Source organism: Pleurodeles waltl, chromosome 1_1 (assembly GCF_031143425.1).
Source record: "Pleurodeles waltl isolate 20211129_DDA chromosome 1_1, aPleWal1.hap1.20221129, whole genome shotgun sequence".
NCBI lineage: Eukaryota > Metazoa > Chordata > Amphibia > Caudata > Salamandridae > Pleurodeles > Pleurodeles waltl.
The window spans coordinates 386,203,099-386,225,840 of record NC_090436.1 but is presented as its reverse complement, the minus strand read 5'-3'; the positions used below and the strand labels follow the sequence as shown (position 1 = coordinate 386,225,840).

Here is a 22,742-nt window from a genome sequence, read left to right as displayed (position 1 = left end):
AGAATCTAGTGTTGTTAGACCGCCAAACACACAAATCTCTTCAATGGTGGAATCAAAACAATTTAATAAAGGGGCGGTCATTTCAGGACCCTGTGTCTCAGACCACAATAACAACAGATGCATCAATGATAGGTTGGGGAGCTCACCTCAACAACCTTACCATACAAGGGGAATGGAATTCAATACAGTTACCTTATCACATAACCATTTACAATTGTTAGCTGTATTCCTTGCCCTAAAAGCTTTTCAACACCTTCTCAGCCACACAACTGTCTTGATAAAAACAGACAATATGACAACAATGTATTATCTGACGAAACAAGGGGGAACACATTCATCTCAACTGTCCATTCTAGCCCAAACAACTTGGATATGGGCAATTCACAATCACATTTACTTGCTAGCAGAATACATCCCAGGGATACACAATCAGCTAGTGGACCTACTAAGCAGGACACAGCAGGACTCACCAACAGATACAGGAATGGGATATTCACTCTCAGGTATTTCAGCAGTACTTTCAAATGTGGGGAACACGAGAAATGACCTATTTGCAACAAGCAAAAACGAAAAATGCCAAAACTTCGCATCCAGGCACCCACACCCTCTGTCTAAGGGCAATGCTCTATGGATCAATTGGTCAGGCATATTTGCTTATGCTTTTCCCCCTCTCCCACTAATTCCATTTCTGGTCAACAAACTGTGTCACACCTCTCTCACCATGATACTCATAGCCCCCACGTGGGCACAGCAACATTAGTACCCAACACTCCTAGATCTGTCAGTAGTAGCTCATTGTAAACTTCCAAACAGACCAGATTTGTTAACACAAAACAAAGGTCAGATCAGGCATCCCCATCCCAGTGTTCTCAATTTAGCGATTTGGCTCCTGAAGTCATAGAATTTGGATACTTAAAACTTCTGGTAGAATGTATGGAAGTTCTGAAACAAGCATGAAGACCTACAACTAGACAATGCTGTGCTAACAAGTGGAAACTTTTTGTTTACTACTGTCAACCTCAACCTATAGACCCACTTAAATCAGCAATACAAGATATTGTATGCTACCTACTTAATTTACAAAAAGCAAATTTAGCTTTCTCCTCTATCAAAATTAATCTCACTGCCATATCAGCATACTTACAAACTATACAACATACCTCTCTCTTTAGAGTTCCTGTTATTAAAGCCTTTATGGAAGGACTAAAACATATTATTCCACCAAGAACCCCACCCGTTCCTGCTTGGAATCTAAATATTGTACTCACAAGACTAATGGGACCACCATTTGAGCCCATGCTTTTGTGTGATATTCAATTTCTGGCTTGGAATGTTACTTTCTTAGTAGCAGTTACTTCATTAAGAAGAGTTAGTGAAATACAAGCATTCAATCTGAAGGAACCTTTTTTCCAGGTACACAAACATAAAGTAGTACTTAGGACTAATCCAAATTGTTTGCCAAAAGTAGTTTCTCCTTTTCACATTAACCAAACAGTGGAATTGCCAGTCTTCTACCCACAGCCAGACTCAACTGCTGAAAGAGCTCTTCATACTCTTGACCTTAAAAGAGCTCTAATGTACTATGTTGATAGAACAAAAGAGTTTAGGAAAACTAAACAGCTTTTCGTTGCTTTTCAGCTACCACATAAAGGAAATTCCATCTCTTAACAAGGATTAGCTAGATGGATTGTTAAATGCATCCAAACATGTTACATTAAAGCAAAAAGACAACTTTTAATAAAACCTAAGGCACATTCTACTAGGTAAAAGGGTGCTACTATGGCTTTCTTAAGGTAATATACCAATGGCAGACATATGTAAAGCTGCCACATGGTCCACTCCACATACATTTACTAAACATTACTGTGTGAATGTATTTTCAAAACAGGCATATGTTGGTCAAGCTGTATTTAAAACTTTATTTCAAACTACTTCAACTCCTACAGGCAAGCCACCGCTGTTGTGGGAGAAGGACTGCTTTTTAGTCTATGCATAGCATGTGTATCTGCGGCTACACATGCCACCGAACGGAAAATGTCACTTAGCCAGTGTACATCTGTTTGTGGCATGAAGTGCTGCAGATTCACATGCACACTCCCTCCTCTCCGGAAGCCTGAAGTCGTTGCAATATTTATTTGTACATATGTATTTATTGTTATACATTTACTTTCGGATGTTGCAATGTTGTTGTATAACATGGCATAAGTGATATGTGAGTTAATCAATAGTGCCTGGCAAGGACGCAAGTATTAGTTGCTTGATACAAGCCCCACCATATGTTACTAGACCTTCAGATCTTGTGCCTTTAATAATCTACCAAACCTAATTATAATAAGTTGTGATCCTGGGCGAATATTTTAACTCACAGAGCCCCAATTTCTTCTTCATCACATAGGAGAGCACCTTCAAATGCGCAAGTTCAGCATGTCTGCTGTACAAAAAAAATACTTTTGTTTGATTTAGTAGACTAAACGTTTGCTCCATATATAGTACAAATCTAGCCACATATATGACCTTTTACTTGCCTCTTAGTTCATTAACCACATTGACATCAGTGTGGGGGCAGGAATGTTTCTCAAATCATGTTTAAAATCTATCACGTTTAATAACTACATACCCGAAGCATGAGGTGGTAGCACACTTATTTATAGTCAGCAGATTTTCCATGGAAATGGCCACAACATTTTCCACTGACTTGGTTTTACTGAGAAAACTATGTACTGTATCATGTTTGGAAATCAATTTTCAGCAAATATTTGTCATTTGCACATTACCAAGTAAAGTATTCTTATTTGTTTTGCTCCTATTAAAATATTTGCATCACGCTTCTGAATTGCAAAAAAAACAGCTTTCGTAATTCCTGATATAGTTTGAAATACTTGTACTATTCATTTACAAGTTGTTTAAATGTTGTGTCAGCTCATTTGACAAAACCCTGTAACTATAATAAGAGAAGGAAATATAAACAGCATTTTCCAGGATAAGATAAGAAACGATTAGGTAAATTGATATTCAACCTGTGTCCTTGAACAGATAGCAAATGTGTAAAGATTAAAATAAGTTCTAAAAGCATTTTTATTGCTAATTCACTTTCTGATTGAGCAGAGCACCTGTTCCTTCCACTTTAAGTTCACAAGTAGGTGCTAAAAAAGCTCAACCTGATCAAATCTGACTCACCCTGGTGAGTAGATTTTTCGAGGCCTGGTTGCGATAAATACAAGTGGTGAATTTATGTAGTTTTGTTAGTTTAAAGTATGATATTCATTGCCGTGCGTGTGGAAGAACACACACAGCAGATGCCCTTTGATTCACTAAAAAAACAAAGGTTAAAATGAAATTGTGGGTAGGTTTGTTTATAATTCCTAAATACAAGTTTTAAAATAAAACGTGGACTTTGACTGGAAAAACAGTTTATGTGCAGTTTTGATTACAAATAAAAACAGAGAAAACGCTCAAATTGGCAAAATATGGTCAGGACTGCAGTTCATAACTCGCATAACACCCATGCAAACCATAACTCACACACAAAATGCAATGCTCATGACAGCCTCCTTGATGTGACTGATGAAATTAGAAATGTTGTAAATAATCTTACAGATGAGATTATCTACCACATTACCCTTAAAACGAGGAAAGAGCTAAATCTCAAATTACTGTTATTTATTAGTTTTCAAATCTGTTATTATGTAATTGCACTTTACGTGTTGTAACTTGTTCATATTGTGAGGGCTTCAGCTTTGCATTTTGTGTGTATATAATTCAGCAAAAATAATAAGTGTTCATTAAGTGTTTGTTTTGGGACTGAGCCTCCTAATCCTCACAAACACATAATAATGAACAGGAAGTGCATTGAAAATGGTAGTTTTTGACACAAAATTATTTGTTATAATAAGGCCAGTGGTTTTTTACAATTTTTACAAATGGCACAGACGTGCATAGATTAGTTTATTTAGACATTTACTGAGATTTAACATATACTCCGAAAAATAGGAAATCAACTGAGGTGAAGAGTCTTTGCCTTGAAGCATTATTTTAGATTTGAGGCCTTCAGAATGGTCTTTTGAGCTCACTAAGACAGGGTATCAATGAAAATGTTATTTTTACAGTCTAAATGATGCTTCCTGGTGTACTTGTCTAGTCATGGTTAGTGTAGTTCAGTCATCTTGCAAAGCACAATAGAACTGTCCTTCGTAAGCATGGGAAAACACTTCAATTCTCCCCTGCTATTTGCCTTTACGGTGGAGCCATTGGCAGCTGCTCTGCGCCGAGCAGGACAGTCCTGGGGAATACCGCAGAGGGATGGGAATCATGTGGTTTATTTGAATGCGGATGACCTTCTAGTGTATATTGGAGACCTAATGGACTTTCCTGGCGATTTAATACCATTGTTCAACACTCACGCAAAGCTGTCTGGCTTGCAAGTAAACTGGGCCAAGTTCTGTGTTTTCCCATTGACGCCCACTGTGTCTAATCTGGGCCTCACTCCAATAGCACCTGGCCTCACATGGCAACCCAACACATTTAGATACCTTGGCATCCCGGTATACCACACTGAATCTGATATGTTTGATGGGAACCTGCCGAGTGCTGTGTCAGGCTTACGCCGTCAAATGACATTCTGGAAGACGTTACCACTGACAGTCATTGGCAGGAAGACCCTTGTTCAGATGATAGTGCTGCCTAGACTATTGTATTATTTTGTGAATCTACCTCTATACATACCAGCATACTTCTTCCGATCCATGGAGCGAGATGTGCGTAATTTAATTTGGAATACATCCCACTGTAGAGTAGCCCTCTCTAAGCTTTAAGGTCCACTAACCTTGGGAGGTCTATCACTGCCGAATTTGGAGCACTATTACTTGACTGCGCAGCTACCATGGGTGGCCCGTTGGTTCTCTTCCAGACAGCTAGCGGACACAACCACTGATCTCCCAGCATGGTCACCGTGTAAACTACTTAATTCATTTCATCCCTGTGTTAAGTCTGCAGTTCCGGCGCCCCTATTGCTGATATTAGCCTATCGTTGCTTTCGTAGATGCTGCTACCTCACAAGGGATGTTATTCCCTACGCACCAGCCATACCACTCTTAGGGACACCCTGTGGTGCGTATGTCACATCGGCTGAAGAACTCGCTGACTACACCCTAGGAGATGTTTACATAGATGGTACTCTCAATACCCATGAGACACTGAGGGAGACTGCTGGACTGGGTCCAGGCACTTTTCTTCTGTGTGGCTCCATCAGGCAGGCCTTGCAGCATGCATGGGGCGACATCAAGGTGGAACCCCAGACACACTACACGCTGCAGTATATGTATGTCTTTGGAAAAGGAAGGCATATAGTACACTGGATAATGGATTCTCTACGGCTTTATACATCCAGACCACTTGTGGCTCTCCGGGCGCGTTGTGAGGGTGACGGGGGAGGCCTTTTACAGACAAGGAATGGATAACCATATTGGAAACTCCCACGTATGTCCTGCGTAATATGCAATTTCGACTCATCCAATATTATGTTACTCAATGAGCCTATCTTACACCAGAAGAAATTAACAGATATTTTGCCCAAACAGACGCCACTTGCCCACGAAGTCAAAGCCTACGAGCAGACTTTCTGCATATGATGTGGTCGTGCCCCACTCTGAGCCATTACACTTAATGCATTGCGTAGACCAGCCCTTACTACTGACATGGGAGATGTGCATCCTGGGCTTGTTTCCTAGGGGTAAGAATCTGAATGCCACCTCCCGCTTTTTGGACTTGGGGGCTCATGGTAGCCAAACGCCTTATAACCCGCAAATGGCGGTCTCCTGAGCCACCGACATGAAGCATGGACACGTTCCTTCTCTGTTTGGGCGGGAGCGGAATACACGGCTGTCCGGCGTGAAGATGCACTGGGGCTATGTAAGTATCCCCTTGTGGCGCAATGGGAGCTCATTTTAGTCAATCTCTCCACTCTACTGGTGCATGCACCGGATCAGCTTTGATTCCTCTGTTGCAGGTAATGGTGATCGGTGATAGCATATATCCAGTTTAAACACTTTACATGCCTGTATATATGAATGAGCCAGATGGATACTCAGTCCAGGTTGCAGAACACTATACTGAATGAAAGCCAATTGACATGGGTTTGGGACAGTCTCCTGAGTACTTGTGAGTTGTACAACACTTTTACTAAATTCTGCAATGTAGGTATATGGAGCTGTTTTACCTGTGTTTTGTTTTCTTTCCCATATGTTTACCATTGTGTATTGAAGTTAATTGCAAATGTATGAGACACACGTCTCTTTACTATTCACTGTGTCATATGTCACACTATAAATGCAGTAAGGAAATTAAAAAAACAAAAAATGGGAAAACACTTCAATTACTAAATGTATCTAAAGGTATGCAGAGAAAAGATACTGCTCTTAAGCCACTGGTGTACTAAGGCTTTAGAGGTTCGCAAGTTGCCCTTTTTTTAAACCTCCAGGGAATTTTTTTTTAATTACGAAATAAAGCTAAAGGTAATGCAGAGAAAAGATATTAATGGTCTTAAGCATCTGGTGTTTTACTGGTTTAGAGGTTTGGAAATGGCTCTTGTTTAAACCTACAGAGAAAAATGCTGCCCCCCTAATATAGCATGAACCAGACTTTTGTTTAAGGATTTTTGACCACCAATTACAGATTATCATTTAGTTATCAGTTTGACAGATGGAAGTGTGATTCAAGAGATTTTGTACCCAGAAAATAAATTTGCCTTGATTAACTGATGAATTGAACCTTGCATAACTTTAAACCTATGATAGCGTGTTAAGTCATGACTATGACAGAAGCCTAAATCACATGTCTTTTAAATTGTTGGATGAAAGCTTTGCATGAGCCTGACCGTACCATTGTAACGCCATTTTTATTTCAATTTTTTTCCTAATCGTCGAAGATTCTCTGTGAGTCAGTGATGTGTAATCTGCAAATAAAAAGTTTTATATATACATGAGTAGACCATTTGTGACAACGCATAGTAGCCCATCTCCCAAGTATATTGAGAGGCAGACTACTAAGCAATGGACACTATCACACCACAGTATGTGATAAAATATAAGTAAAGCAAGGGTCATAAGAAAAGCAAGGGTCATAAGAAATCCCCAAGATGTACAAATTGTTCAGTGAATATTGTGCTTCATATTGAAAATGTTTGCTTTGGCTCTATGTACTATTCCAACTAGCCCTTGATTGTTAATGTCTTACTGTTTATTTTGTGTACCCGCAGGACATATGCATTGCAAAACACAATGAAAAGACTCAACAGCGTCTTCAGAGTGATGAGGGGTACAGAAAGCATCATTCTGTGCAGATAGTAAGTGAAAGTCTTCTAGTGGAAATAATCTTCAAAATGAATTGTTTGTAGCCCATATGGCTGTAGAAACACATGGTTAGCATACTTCTACCTTTTGGTGTTGGACCGGGACGTTTGCAAGGTTTTCTTCTAAGCAGTCTGTCGAGTCACAAGAATGGTGTGACTTCACCTCTTGGTGTACATTGTGCATGGTGAGTCATTCTCTAAGATTGCTTTTACCTCCTCTGGGTTCGAACATGCACCAAATGGCTTCAAGTTAGTCATTTCCTTGAGCACATTTTGTTGGCCCTATTCAGCCTCTGTGCAATACCACCACATTGGATTAGAGTATGCCACAGTATTTTTGTCTTCCTTATACCTCAACATCTTTGGCAACCTCAAAGAACGTCATCAGTACCATGGGGAGTCGAGGGATTGAGCCCCTCGGGGGCAGGCAACCACCCCGAAGGCTTCTTCAGCAGAGAATGCTGCATGATTGATGGAACAGACACTCTTTCAGAAATGCGTTTGCTGTCATTTAAAATATTTGTGGGTGGACCACCAGGAGATGTTTAACTTGTGCCTCTCCCCTGACCATTACACAGCCTCCTCTGCACGGTACCTCCCGTTCAGATGCAAAAAGACCCTCTGATATGGAAGGGAACGGCTCCGGGCACACTGAAGGATCTACAAGCAAACCACCTCAAAGATCCCAGACATCTTTGGGGAAGAAGATTCTCCTCGACATCGAAGAACAGAAAAATGCTGACCCGTCGAGTCTCCTGCTCATGCAGCCAACACTCAAGCCTGAGACAGTGCCCTTGAGCGTGTCTGACCACGAGGAGATGAAGGACAACTACCTGGCCCCGAAGACCGGCCCTCGCACCGAGGCCACACCCAGAGTAGTGATTATACCTTTTGTCCCTAAAGCGTGTATCACTAAGCCTGGACCCCAAAAGAAGTCCCTCGTCGAGGTAAAGCACTGCTTTCAAGGGATTTGATCATTGAGTCCCGAGCATGGGTGCTAAAGAATGGGGCAAGCTTATGGCCCCCGCCGCCTACGGGCTGCTGTCAGCACCGGCCAAAAGATTTGTCGCTGAACACACCTCTACCAAAGGGTGTCGACCTCCATAAAGTTTTAAGTCCAATCCACCCTGAGGCCATTGGTTCCACCTGAAGCAAGCTCTGAAGTCTATGCTTCATCTGCACCGGTACATAAGACCCTGTTGAAGCCAAAATCTGACTTGACACCAAAGCTGACCCCGATGCCTTGGCTGAAGTTCTGAGATGAGGAATGTCAAGGCATTGATCCTCGAGAGGCTGTGACAAAAACTGGACACCAGGTAAAAGTGCCTTTTTATCCACTGGATACAATATGACAAAACTGTCCCTCTAGAACGTCTCTCTCGAAAGAAGAGACTGGCCTTAAGTAGGAGCAGTCTTCCCAGGTTTCCTCTTCTGAACCAGCACCAAAGAAACGCAGGGCCAGAGTCACCACTCCTCTTCTCAGCCACAGAGCCCACCTCTACCTCCATCACCAATGCCACCATGCCAATGCACTTCATCTCCAGTGCCTCCACCAGACAGGCCTCCTCTTTGATATTCAAAGCCAGGCAGCTTCTACTGCCCATTTGATCCTCATGGGCAGCCCTTAGGCCAAGTACTGATGATCCCGAGATGACTATTATGTTGATTCCCTAGGTGACTTTGGTCTAAACCGCTACCCACAGAGGTCTCCAGCCCCTGATGACACTATGGCCTATCATGAGGTGATTGAAATTGCTGCAACTTTTCACAAAGTAGGCATGCAAGTCACCCAGGATGCGGGCGACTTCCTGTTGGAGATACTCTTCAAATCCTAGCGCACAGTCCAATTCCTGCCCATGTTTAGGGGCATGTTAATATCTGCTCCAGATAATTTTAAGGGGCCTTTCAAAGTGAGGTTGGTGACCCTGAGAGTTCATGCAGCATACATCAACGGGCAGACGCCACCTAATTATCTGATGGGCTACACTGGCCGCTAGCGCTCCTCTTCCAGTCACTGTAGCCCAAACAGCTGTACTCGTATCAGAGTCAGCAGCAGTCTTTCCACTAGAAACCTTGCATTTGGTACAATAGAGGCTCCTATAGGGATAACAGCAGTTCTAGGGGGAAATGTGGTTCCAGCAAAGAAGCTGTCACCACCAAACAATGACTTGCGCCTCCCCCTCTCCCCATCACACATCACTTGTAGGGGAGATGATACGCGATTTCCTCTCTTGATAGGAGGAAATCAAACCTAATAAGTGGGTCCCATTAGTGGTCCAACATGGCTATTGCCCTCAACTACCCACAACCTCTTCCAACATCCCGCTCTGTACACAATCTCTCAAGAAAGACCACTTTCTCTCCTTCCGAAAGAAGTGCACTCCCTCCTGCAGAATTCACTGTAAAGGGGATTCACTGCAAAACCAAGGGAGCAGCATCTATCCTTTTTCTCTACTTTCTTATCCCCAATAAGGACTGCTCTCTCATGCTCATCCTCGATCTAAGGTCCTTCAACTGCTGCATCCTGTCAATACATTTGCCATTACAACGCAGCAGATGGCAACTCCCCTCACCCCCCTTCAAAACAGGGCGATTTCATGACTGCGCTTGATATAAAGGACACCTGTTTCCACATACCCATCCACCTTGTTCAGTAAACCTTTTCTTTGTGGTAAGTGGACGCACTACCGATTCAAAGTTCTTTCTTTTAGGATCACCACAGCTCCAAGGTTGTTTATGGAGTGCATATCTGTGGTGACAGTGCATTCATGAAGGGAGGGCATTTACATCTTTCCCTACTTCAACAATTGGCTGATCAAGAGCAGCAGTAAACTGTAGTTTCTAGCACTACGCCCTGTGGTTCATCATAAACTCCATTAAGTCCCATCTACACCCTCTACAGATCCAACCCTTTCAAGAGTCAGTATTGAATTCAATCTCAAGGAACACCTACCCCAGTCATGAGAGAATCATGAGCCTTTCAAAACCAACTTGCAAGTTATTCAGCACAAAGTAGTCCTCATTGAGGCAGACAACATGACTAGCCAAGTGTTACATACAGAAGTAGAGTGGTTCACGTTCCCCTCCGCTGGCCTTGTTAATCCAGAGGATTTAGCATTGGGCCTTCCACTACAACATTCACCTTGATGGTGGAACATCTTTCGGGGGTGGAGAACGACTTTGCAGACCTGCTCAGCAGGACACATCGCTTCCAGTGCCGAGACATCCTACAGTTAGCCCTGCTCACCATCTCAGAAAAACAGAATGCCCAAACTTTGTACCCACAGTCCATGGTATAATATAATATTGAAGAATTGCTCAGTGATATTTACCTACTCTTTTCAAACTCTTTCGCTGCTTCCCTAAGTGTTGAGGCAAACACCAGTAACCCTTATACTGGTATCTCCAACCTGAGCAAGACAACCATGGTACTCCACTCTTCTGGAGATGTCAGTGAGCTCTCCCAAGAGTCTCCCGCTCAGACCAACCTTTGTCACACAATGCAAGGTCAAGTACATCCCGGACAGCTCAACTTTGCAGCTTGGCATGTGGGGTCCTAGAATTCAGGTATGTCAACCTTCCTCCAAAATATATGTCCATTTTAAAGCAAACCAGACTGCTCACAACAGAGTCTTGTCACATAGCAAAATGGAAAAGGTTCATTCACGACTATGTGTTCTAAGAAGCCCAGTCTTTTAAATCCTACTGTTCAGGATACTATCGGCTACGTTTTACATTTGTAAAAAAACATGCCTCGTCTACACCCCTATCTGTTTAATCTTAGTTGTATCTGCACACTACATGCAGAATAGGAAACGCTCATACCTCTTTGAAATTTTGGCAATTAAAGCATTAATGGAGGGTTTCAAAAGAGTTATAGTCCCGAGAGCACCTCCAGCATTTGTGTGGACTTTCGGTGTAGTTTTCCACATTCTCATGAGACCACCATTTGAACCTCTATTCATGCCCCCTTCAATTTCTATCTTGAAAGGTAGCCTTCCTAGTGTCCATTACCTCTCTTACCTATATTAGACAAGGAAAACATCCAGGAGTAGATATTTGTAAGTCAGCCACCTGGTCAGCACCACCTACCTTTACCAAGCTCTACTGTGTGGGCATCTTAGCCCTTCAACAGGCCATAGTGGACCAGACAGTGTTAATGACCTTCTTTCATACATCTGCATCATTCACACACTGGCCACCTGTTCGGCAGGGCGTTGCTTTTGAGTCTGTGCTAAGCATGTGTATCTACAGCCATGCATGCTATGAACAGAAAATTCTACTTGTTGTGTAAGCATCTGTTCGTAGCATGTAGTGCTGTAAATTTAAATGCACTCCCCTCCATCCCGGAAGCCTTTGCTTTTTTTGTATTTTCATTACACATTGCGATTAACACATTAGACTTACGCTGACATGCCATACATTCGGTCATCCGTTGTGCGAAAACAGTTTAACATGGAGTTGGTGCTCATGCGCAGTGTACTCCAAGAAGAGGAGTCACAATACCTCTCATGACTTGACACCTTTCTTCAAAGACAAATAGCTTGCAATCACCTGAACCAAACACTATATGGCAGAGTATGCTAAGCATGTGAATCTGCCGCAGTACACTCTGAAAATAGATGCTTACAGGGGAAGTTGCATTTTCTTTCCTACCTCATTTAGCTAGAAAAATGTTTTGCTATTGCGTCATCTTGGGAACACTCACCATTGCATATGGCCAGGTGAAAGCCTCATATTATATTTTCCCTAAACTTTATATTTGCATTACCTTCTCTGTGAAATTGCTGCTGATGGAGTAAGAGAGCGTCCCCTGTCCCATCAATCACACAAGGGATTCAAGTGGCAACAAAAGAAACAGAATTGCAAGGCCGTGGCGCTAGCACTAAACTAGCCTCTCAATGTGAGCAGACTCAGAAGCTCCGCCACACCTGATCCTTCGTCCCAGGGCCCTCAACATCAGAGGTTTCGCTCCAGGGCTGTTGCAAGGTTAGTACCTGCTGTAAGCCAGGTTATTTCAGCATTGGATGCCTCCTCGTTGTGCGGATTTTCAGCCAAATAATTGTGATGTGGACAGGAGTAAAAGTCACAGGATTCCTGAGTGCTAACTTTGCAGCAATGTATATGTCCTTTTCTAAGAAAGGCAGATTTATGGGACAGTTATAAGAGAATTCTGCAGATTGTAACTATGAAGACCAGTCACTATGAGTAGAATTACAAAAGCATCAAAGATATCGCTCCAGACCTTGCTTGAGACGTTCAGTGTGACCGTTGGTTTGGAGTTGATACCCAGATGATAGTGCTATCTTGATCTGAAGGGATTGACAGAAGTTCTTCCAAAAACGTAAACTATATTGGGACCTTAGATCAGAAATTAGGGTAGTGTATGTAATTGAAAAATTTCCTGTAAACAAAAGGTGTCCCAAAGTTCCAGCTGAGGGTCGTTTTTTAAAAGCTGTAAAATACAGTTTGGAAAAAAAACACTATCAACTTGATAACCCAGTTCCCTTCAGACTTGGTTATGACTGCAATGAAATCAGTGCAGGTAGTGGGCCAGTGGTCAGACAGAATGTATTAAAGGTTGAAGAAGCCCAGGAGGTTGGGAGTGAGAAAAACTCTGTGTCTAAGTTCCACGGTTGACTTTACTCCCCTATGATTAGCAATGGGGGGTAAGCGGGTCATCACACACCTTGAGTGCCTCAGTTCTCAATTCCTTTAAAGGAACAAATAGTGTTTTCCCTTTAAAGAATACAGGGGGTCATTCTGACCCTGGCGGTCACCGACCGCCAGGGCCAACGACCGCGGAAGCACCGCCAACAGGCTGGCGGTGCTTCCATGGGCATTCTGACCGCGGCGGTACCGCCGCGGTCAGAAACGGGAAACCGGCGGTGTCCCGCCGGTTTCCCGCTGCCCCAGGGAATCCTCCACGGCGGCGCTGCTTGCAGCGCCGCCATGGGGATTCCGACTCCCTTACCGCCATCCTGTTCCTGGCGGTTTTCGCCGCCAGGAACAGGATGGCGGTAACGGGTGTCGTGGGGCCCCCTAACAGGGCCCCACTATGATTTTCAGTATCTGCCAAGCAGACAATGAAAATCGCGACGGGTGCAACTGCACCCGTCGTCGCACCCCTTCCACTCCGCCGGCTCCATTCGGAGCCGGCATCCTCATGGAAGGGGGTTTCCCGCTGGGCTGGCGGGCGGCCTTCTGGCGATCGCCCGCCATCCCAGCGGGAAACTCAGAATTACCGCGGCGGTCTTTTGACCGCGCAGCGGTATTCTGACGGCGGGAATTTGGCGGGCGGCCTCCGCCACCCGCCAAAGTCAGAATGACCCCCACAGTTCTCTGTTTACGGGCAGGTCCATGTAAAACCTCCCATTCTCTTTTGATAACCATAGAATACCCAGTGTGTACATTTTTCCCCAAAAGATTGTACTACTGCAAAATTGTTTTGAGAAATGTTTTGACCAAAGGCAGGTGAAGACTCAGAATATCTTCAGGAAGGGCGTCGGCCAAAGTATCCTTGGAAAATACCAAAATGGCATCCAGGTAGATGGATATAAACAGGTTTAACTTTTTGAAGAAGATTTGGGGGGTCATTCTGACCCTGGCGGTCCAAGACCGCCAGGGCAAAAATGACGAAAGCACCGCCAACAGGCTGGCGGTGCTTTCTTCCCTATTCTGACCGCCGCGGTCGCACCGCCAGGGCCGGCGGTTTCCCGCCGTTTATGCCCCGGCGGTGATAATCCGCCAGGGCAGCGCTGCCCTGGGGATTATGACCCCCTTACTGCCAGCCTGTTTCTGGCGGTTTGCACCGCCAGGAAGAGGCTGGCGGTAAGGGGTGTCCTGGGGCCCCCTAACAGGGCCCCGGACAGCTTTTAACTGACTGCATAGCAGACAGTGAAAAGCGTGACGGGTGCAACTGCACCCGTCGCACGGCCGCAACACCGCCGGCTCCATTAGGAGCCGGCTCCTGTGTTGCGGCCTCATTCCCGCCGGCCCAGCGAGAATGTCGGAATGGGGGCCGCGTGAGTGCGGCCGCATGGCGGTTTCCGCCTGGCGGGCGGCAGTAGCCGCCCGCCAAGGTCGGAATGACCCCCTTGGTCTATACGTTGTTGGAATATGGCTAGTGTGTTACTCAATTCAGAGGCTATTTCTCAGTATTCAAATGGCCCATAGGGGTCTGACTGAATTTTTCCAGTAGTCTCATAAAAGATCCTTCCCACATAGATCTAGTTTAGTGAAGAACTTAAATCTTCTCACAGACTCTATTGATATCCTTGATAAGTGCAAAGGGGTACTAATACATTAACGTTACTCTGTCAAGCCCCTGTAGCCAATGCAAAGTCTCAGTTCAGTGGATTTATTTTAGGTACAAATAACACTTAGGCTTTGGCAGCTGAAGTGGGCCGGGTTATCTTTTCTTGTAGACTTTGCCTTAAATCCTCCTCCGATTCCGAGAGGGAGTAGACTCAATGTAACATTTGCCCCAGGTTCAGTTGTGATAGAGCAGTCAAATATTTCTGTGGGGAGGTATAGACAATCAATGGGCTTCTCAGAAAGATCTGAATATTGAAGATAATCAATGGGAACTTCCAGGAGGTTATTTATTGTCTTAGAGTCAAGGGAACTGTCCAGCTCATCTTCCTTCATTGACCAATAAAGTCCATATGGATAACGATGTTTGTCACAAAATTGAGAAAACCAGGGAATCGTTCTGGTTTTCCAATTAATAAAGGGATTATGACATACCATCCAAGGACTTACAGAAAAACAGTGTAGTTGGGAGAGGCTATGACATCCAAAGAACTGTTTCTTGATGGGAATCGATTATCAGGCTTAATGGAATAGTCCTCTCCTTTCATGGGCCACAGACTAGGGGTACTCCATCCACCGTGTGGTTTTTGTTCTGGGGGTTCTTTGAAAATCCTTAGAATTTTTATATTGCCACCTATTTCTCATGCAGGTACAACCCACTGGCTCCACAGTCCAGAAGGGATGAAACCCTAACAGACTTCCCTTCACATAGACACATCTGTATAGGCAGAAGAAAATTAGAAAAATGCTAATCTTCATAAGCTCCAATGAAAGGGACTTGATGTACGCCTGTCCTTTAACAAGGGTGTGTCCCAAAGGTCCCTTTGGACTAACTTTGCAAGAATGGATCAGATGTTCCGAAGAACCACAGTACATGCAGTGTCAATTGTTTGACAATATTCTCTCCCTCTCAGTCAGAGAGAATTCAGTAATGCTGACCTACATTGGTTCTTCACTGGAAGATACCAGTGGTTCCTTAAACATGGTTTTCAGCTTTCTAGTGGCAATTCATGAGCTACCAACCACTGGTGTTGTATGGGTCTTCAGTCTCTTGATCCTGAATTCTCGCAGTCTGTGTTCAATTATCAAAGCTGATTCATGATTTCACAAAAAGACACTGGGCTAACAGAGTGGGCCAGTTAGTCTTTGATATCATCTCTTTATCCCATACGAAACAGTCATTAAGGGTTGCCCCACCCAAGTAATTCCAGCAGCCAGTTCGTTGTTTTGGGTGATATAAGTCAAGACATTCTTGCCTCCTTATTAGTTTTCGCAAAAGTTGTCTTCTGCAGAAAATTCAAGGTCTGGTCTCTTGAGCATTCTCTTGAAGACTGACAGAAAGGTGGCATAGTCAGAAAGGCTGGGGGTCATCAGGGGTATCCAGAGGAGTAGCTGAGGCTAATGTCAGTCGAGGCAAGGTGCTTATTAAATACCTAATTTTGGTCCATTCCTGGGAAAATTGGGATGGGCTACAGAGTCCAAAACCTCCTTCAGTTTGCATAGAATCACAGAAGAGACCACTGGTATATCAAATGACCAAGAAGATAAGTCTTGTCGATGAGCTAGATTTTCTTCTCCTGATGGTTGTTTCTGCTGCGTCTGATGCTAGACTGCTTGAGCGAAGGCACCTGATGGATCCATTTCTTCCTTCTTTTGACTAAGAGGTGGATGTTGCAAACTGTCAATGGTGCAATGCTTGATTGGATCTCTGTTGCTGTTTCCTAGCTTAGATTGTCTGGTCGTCGCAGACCTAGTCTTCTAGTAGCCACAATTATGCTGATGCAGTTAGTGCTTAGCAGTTAGTGCTCTCTGGAAGAAGTCTCTTAGGAGTTAAATGCCAGTTGGGGGTGGGGGACTTCAAAATGATGAAGTCTGGGTGTTGAAAACTAGTTACCAGAAAATGCCAACAAGTGAAGCTGGTAGCTGAGTATGTTGGCGATGGATGACCTACTGGGGCTTCAGACATGGAGGAATTTGTCACTGAAAAAAAACAAAATCAACAAGAGGGGCTGGGCAGCACAGTGCATCAGCGAAGGTAGCTAGAAGATCCAAGGAATTTAATAGAGCTGAAAGTGTGATACATGGACAGCACTGCCAATTCAATTTACATCTCTCTGGGGTCAACACTGCTACAAGGGTGTTCAGTGTCGGTGGTGACAGCAACTGTTTGCTTATCTTGCTGTTTGGCTGATCAAGAATGCTGGCTGGCAGGCAGCAATTCCTAGTCCACACTCAAGTTGCAGTCTCCTTCCTTCACAGCCTCGGATTCACCATAAATGCCACAAAACCCATCTTCAGCCCCTGCAGGTCCAGCCCTTCCTTGGGTCCGTCTTTAATGCCAGTACAGGCAAAGCCTAACCAGTCAACAGAGATTTGGTATTTCAGTAGATGCTGCTTTTTTCAGCCCAGTAGTCAACTTATTCTCAGAGCCATACTGAACCTCCTAGGTACTACAGACGTGTGCATCACCTGTAGTACCCCATGCCAGGTTTCACCTACACCTGTGGCAGGATGCCTCTCTCCGCAGTGGTCACAGTCAGAGAGTCACTGTAAGGATTTAGTGTTTTTGAAGGCCAGCACCAATTACTCTGCAGTGGTGAAACACAAACAACCTGTTGTAGGGCATTCCCTTTGCAAACCTCGTCCTGCAGGTGAACATTACCATGTGTGCTTGTCTCTCTCGCCTGAGTGGTGATTCTAGAGAACATGACAATACAGGGAGTGTGGTCCACTAAATCCAAATGCACCACATCAGCTACCTTGTGCTCCTAGCCATATGCCTAGCTCTCAAAGCCTTCTTTCAGGTCCTTTAGGACAAAGTAGTCCCAACAAGACATAGAATTGGTCTGCCACTTTGCTATCCACCACTGCTTTAGGGTGTACCTTCCTGGGATGTAGACAGTGACTTTGCCGACCTGCTCGGCAGAATGCACCAACAGGTAAACAAATGAGAGCATCACCTGCAAGTCCTAGTCCCTAACTTCCACTGTTGGAAGGTCCCATAAATGAACCTGTTACCCACTCACTGAAGGAAGCTGGCCTGGTGTGTGGTGAGCACCTATGGTGTTATCCGCTTTTACCAGGTCCAGGTATCTCCTATTAGTGAGGTGTAGGCAGTGTCTAGGAAGCAAAGGCTCTCTAGAGGGAGCTATGGATGAGCAGCCAATACTTATCTAGGAGACATGCAAAGCTTGTACAGTACCACTGTAGTCACACAACACTTACACACATGAAAGAACCACACAGTGTTACAAAAATAAAGGTACTTTATTATGGTAAGACAAATATTAGAATACTGTGCAGGAAATACTCTACCAACAGGTGAGTAAACACACTATTATATACACCTTAGAAGTCAGGAATTGGCATAAAAAAACAATAGAAAACAGTGAAATAACAGAAAATAATAGAGAACCTAGGGGTAGACCAAACCATATACTATGTCAGTAGAATGTGAAAGTCAGTACCCCACCCAAGGAAGTGGAATCTGTAGAGGGGTGCTGGAGGAATCAGGAACTCCAAAAGGTAAGTACCAGAGTGTGACACCCTCCCCCCATGACTAGGAGAGAAGAGTTAAGTACCTGTTTTTCCCCCAAACCCAGAGTTAACATTTGTAAAAGAACTGTGCAAGACTGGAAGAAACAGAAGATTTATCCTGATGGAAGAGGACCTGCAAATGAAGGCAACCAGTTCCAGTTGAAGTTTACGGATGGGGCAGGAGCCATTACCCAGCCTTCTGGAGATGCAGGACCATTTCGATGGTGAAGACCAGGAGTCGGCTATGCAGCACAGGTGCAGGAGGAGAGTTCCAGAAGTGATGCAGTCAGTGTCCTACTCTGGAAGAAGAGTTGCAGTCAGTCAGTGGTGTGGAAAAAACACCAACAAGCCTTAGCAAAGGCAAGAGTTGCAGAAGAAAAGTTGCAGAACTGCTGGGGAACAGGAAGGTCTGAGGGGGACTTAACCCAAGGAGGGGAGTCCCAGGTACCCTCAGCAGTGAGGAAAGTCAGAAGTCAATGATGCAGCCCCCACAGGCTTCTCACAGGCAACAGGCACAGGAGTCGCAGTGAGGCCCACTCAGCACACCTGGAGAGGAGCCCCACGTGGCTGAAGCAGCAGGCAGGAGACTGAGCTTTGTAGGGAAGACTGCTGGAGGTCAGGGCTACACCGAGCCTGAAGATCCCTTGGAAGAAGAGCCAACAAGCCTTGACTGCTGTAAGAGTCGCAGTGCTCAGGGGTACTGTCTTGCAAGGAGAGGCAAGGGCTTACTTTCTCCCAAGTTGGACAGCTGGTAGAGAAGACCAAGGGGGCTACTCCAGACCACCACCTGTGATGCAGGATCTAAGCAGTTTTGCAGGAGAGAAGATCCACGTAGCCGGTCGTCATTGCAGTTGGTGCCTGCCGATGCAGGGTTGTGACTCCTTCACTCCAAGGGAGATTCCTTCTTGCTTCTTGTGCAGGCTAAAGACTCATCGCCCTCAGAGGATGCGCAGCCAGGGAAATGTAGTTTCTGGAAGGAGCAGGAGAAACAATGTTGCAAAGTGAGTTGTTGCTGGAGTTGCAGATAGTCGGTTCCTGGAGGGTCCAGTTGTAGTCCCGGTGGCCAGAAGATGAAGTAAGCGATGCAGAGGAGTCTTGCTGGAATCTTGCACATTGAATCTGAGGACCCACTCAAGAGGGAGACCCTAAATAGCCCAGGAAGGGGGATTGGTCACCTAGCAGGGTGACCACCTATCAGGAGGGGACTGTGACGTCACCTGCCTGACCTGGCCACTCAGATGCTCCCAGGAGCCTCTTCCCACCTTAAATTCAAGATGGCAGAATCATGTGGCCACTGGAGGAGCTCTTGGCACCACACCTGGGCTGGTGATGGACAAGGGAGTGGTTCTTTCCACTGTCCAGTTTCGCGCCAGAGCAGGGACTGGGTGTCCTTAAACTGGTGCAAACTGATTTATGCAAGGAGGGCAGCAAATGTTTACTTCAAAGCATACCGGTGGCTTGGGGAGGCTACCCCTCCCAAGCCTTGCAACACCTATTTCCAAATGGAGAGGGTGCTGCCTCCCACTTCCAAAGGAAATCATTTGTTCTGCCTTCCTGGGCTTGAGCTGATCAAGCAGCAGGCAGGCAGAAAGCTGTATGTAGGATGGTAGCAGTGCAGGCTGCCTGGTAAAATCCTGCAAACTGGTAGGAGCAAAGCTAGGGGTCCCCTAAAGAGCCCCCAGAGTGCATGGAATCATACAACCAATACTGGCATCAGTATTAAGGTATGATTCCGACATGTTTGATATCAAACATGCCTAGGTTTGAAGTTACTATTATGTAGCTGTGCACAGGTAGTGTCCGGTATACGGGTAAAATGGCTTCCCCGCACTTACGAAGTCCAGTGCACTGGAGCTGGAGTTCGTAGGGGCACGTCTGCTAATGCAGGGGTTCCCTCGCATACAGGTACCTGCCCTCTGGGCTAGGAGGGCCTGCCATAAGGGTGACTTACACTGACCTGGTGCAGTGACCTGTAGTGAAAGGATGCATGCACCTTTTCACACAGGCTGCAATGGTAGGCCTGCAGATAAATTTAGCATGGGCTCCCATGGGTGGCATAATACATGCTGCAGCCCATGGGAGAACCCCTGGTGCCCCAGTGCCCTAGGTACCATATACTAGGGACTTACATGGGTGCACCAGTATGCCAATTATGGGGTGTACAAAGTTGGGAACAACCACATTTAGGGCGAGAGCGCACAGTCACTGGGGTCCTGGTTAGCAGGATCCCAATGAACACAGTCACAACACACTGACAGCAGGCAAAAAGTAGGGCTAACCATGCCAAAAAGAGGGTACCTTCCTACACTAACCACAAGGGAAAATGTCCAAACTTTGCCTCCAGGTACCCACATCCACAGTCCATGAGCAATGCTCTATGAATGAACTGGTCAGAATTATTTGCCTATGTATTTCATCCTCTCTCACTCCTTCTCTAAGAGGTAAGGAAGATACACTAAACATGCCTCACATTCATCCTGTTGACTCCCACGTTTGTCAAAACTCTAATGCGTGTCCATTGACCCTCACAAGAAGCTCCCCAGCATGCCACGCTTTCTCACACAGAACCAAGGCCCCCAGACTATACACGACTCAAATTAGCTATCTGGCTCCTGAGGCTTTAGAGTTTGGATAACTTAGCCTCCAGCAGGAGTGCATGGCTATCCTCTGTGAAGCACTTAGACATACTACCTATGTGTGTTATGCCGCATAGTGGAAAAGGTTTGTCTGAAAATTCATCCACAAGCTACTAGACCCATTAAAACCCACTGTTAAGGACATAATTTGCTACTGCTTGTACAAATAGTAGGGCTCTCTTACACCACCATACGACTACACTTTGCTGCTATTGCCACCTCCATGACGAATAAGAAGAATTCATTTATTTAGGATCCCTGTCATCAATGCTTTCTTGGAGGGCTTCAAGAGGATCACACCTCCCAGTAAGCCTCCTAGTCATGCATCGAACCTTAAACTTCAGCTCATCAAGTACATGGGTGTCCGCTCCCTCAAAATACCCTCACTCTGGCCCCTTACCTTTCCCTTTCTATAATGTTGCCTTCCTCCTAGCCATAGCTTACTTCAGATGCATCAGTGAGCGGTAGACACTTGTTATGTTATCTTGTGAAGATTTTTTACAGGGTTCATATTACCCTGGGGTATCCTTGTGCCTATGAAGGGGGAGTTGTGCTAAGTACTATGACCAGGGCGTAATGGAAAAGCCAGGTTTACAGTTTGTTGCGAAATTCTAGGAGAGAGTTAGAAAATCTAATGTGTAATGGGAGGCTGTTCCAGGGTTTAGGAGTCCGGTACGAAAGGCATGACCTCTGGCTGTGGTTGTCTGGATGTTGGGAACATGGGTGAGCATAATGTTAGTGGAGTGGAAATATCTGTTCGGGTATGGAAGATGATGCGGTTATTCAGGTATGTGGGGCCTTGATTGTTTAGTGCTCCGTAGGGCAGGAGTTTGAAGAGGGCACATTTGCATATGGAGATCCAGTGGAGGTCTCTGAAGTGTTTGGATTTGAGTGCTGAGCGGGAGGTTGAGAGTGAGCCTCTTGCATTTCGAATGATCTGGAATTGTTTGGTGAATTGTGCGGAAATTTCGATGTAGAGGTTATTTCTGTAGTCCAGTTTGCTGGTGATCAGTGCTTGAGTGATCTTTGAGTGCTTAATGGGAGCCATCTGAATGTTTTCTTTAGACATTTCAGGGTGTAGAAGCAGGAGAGGTGACCATGTTGATCTGATGAGACATCGAGATTTGTTTGTCAACCCCTAAGTTTCTTGCTGAGTTCAGCAGGGAGGGGGTTGGTCCAAGTTCCAATAACCACAAGGGTGAGGGCCAAAGAAGTTGTCTTACCCTGCACGATTCACTGAGACAGAGTTTGTTCTCTGTGCTAACCCTACGTTCCTCCCCAAGGTAGTATCCCCATTCCACCTCAATCAGACTATAAAGCTTCTAGGCTTTCTGCAGCCAGACTCTGTAGTGGAGAGAGCCCTTCATCCTCTAGAGGCTGCTTTTATTGTTGTTATTTACTAACCCCTTTATTGCTGAGGCATTTCCACCCCAGTATAGAGCCATTATTGGGTATTTGGGGTACTTAGCTCTTACGCATCCATGACCTCTCCCAAAGAATAACATTCAAGTTGCCTTACTACAGTTAATGAGGATATCTTTTGAATGACAGCAGGTGTCTTTGGAATTGTAAAGAAAAACTCTCTTTTATGGTAAAGTCGGATTCTGAAGTACACTTCTAATAAAGCACCCATATCATCCAATTCAATTGTGCCAGCCTTTTTCATTTGTTACTTGTAGTACTTCAGTGTTTTAAGAAATAATATATTGATGTATTGTACATGTGCACGGTCACTCTTTTCACTTGGGTACTGGGGTTTTGAATCTCACAGTCTGATAACCCCACATTTGTAATAATTGTGCAGTGTGCCTTTAATACGCAGGAAATAATCATATGTTCTCTCGAAGGGTATCTCCGTAAGTAGGAAATAATCATATGTTCTCTCGTAGGGGATCTTCGTTGAAGTCATA

At 44.9% G+C, this 22,742-nt stretch overlaps 1 protein-coding gene across 2 annotated transcripts in view; it reads left to right on the top strand.

Moving 5' to 3' along the window:
- The window catches only part of JMY (junction mediating and regulatory protein, p53 cofactor), a 651,557-nt gene that overhangs the window by 380,924 nt on the left and 247,891 nt on the right, over positions 1 to 22,742 (top strand). For both annotated transcript variants that reach the window (XM_069223266.1, XM_069223256.1), the window contains exon 7: positions 7,253 to 7,339. In XM_069223266.1, the coding sequence (XP_069079367.1) occupies positions 7,253 to 7,339 (87 nt within the window). The remainder of the gene's footprint in view (positions 1 to 7,252; positions 7,340 to 22,742) is intronic.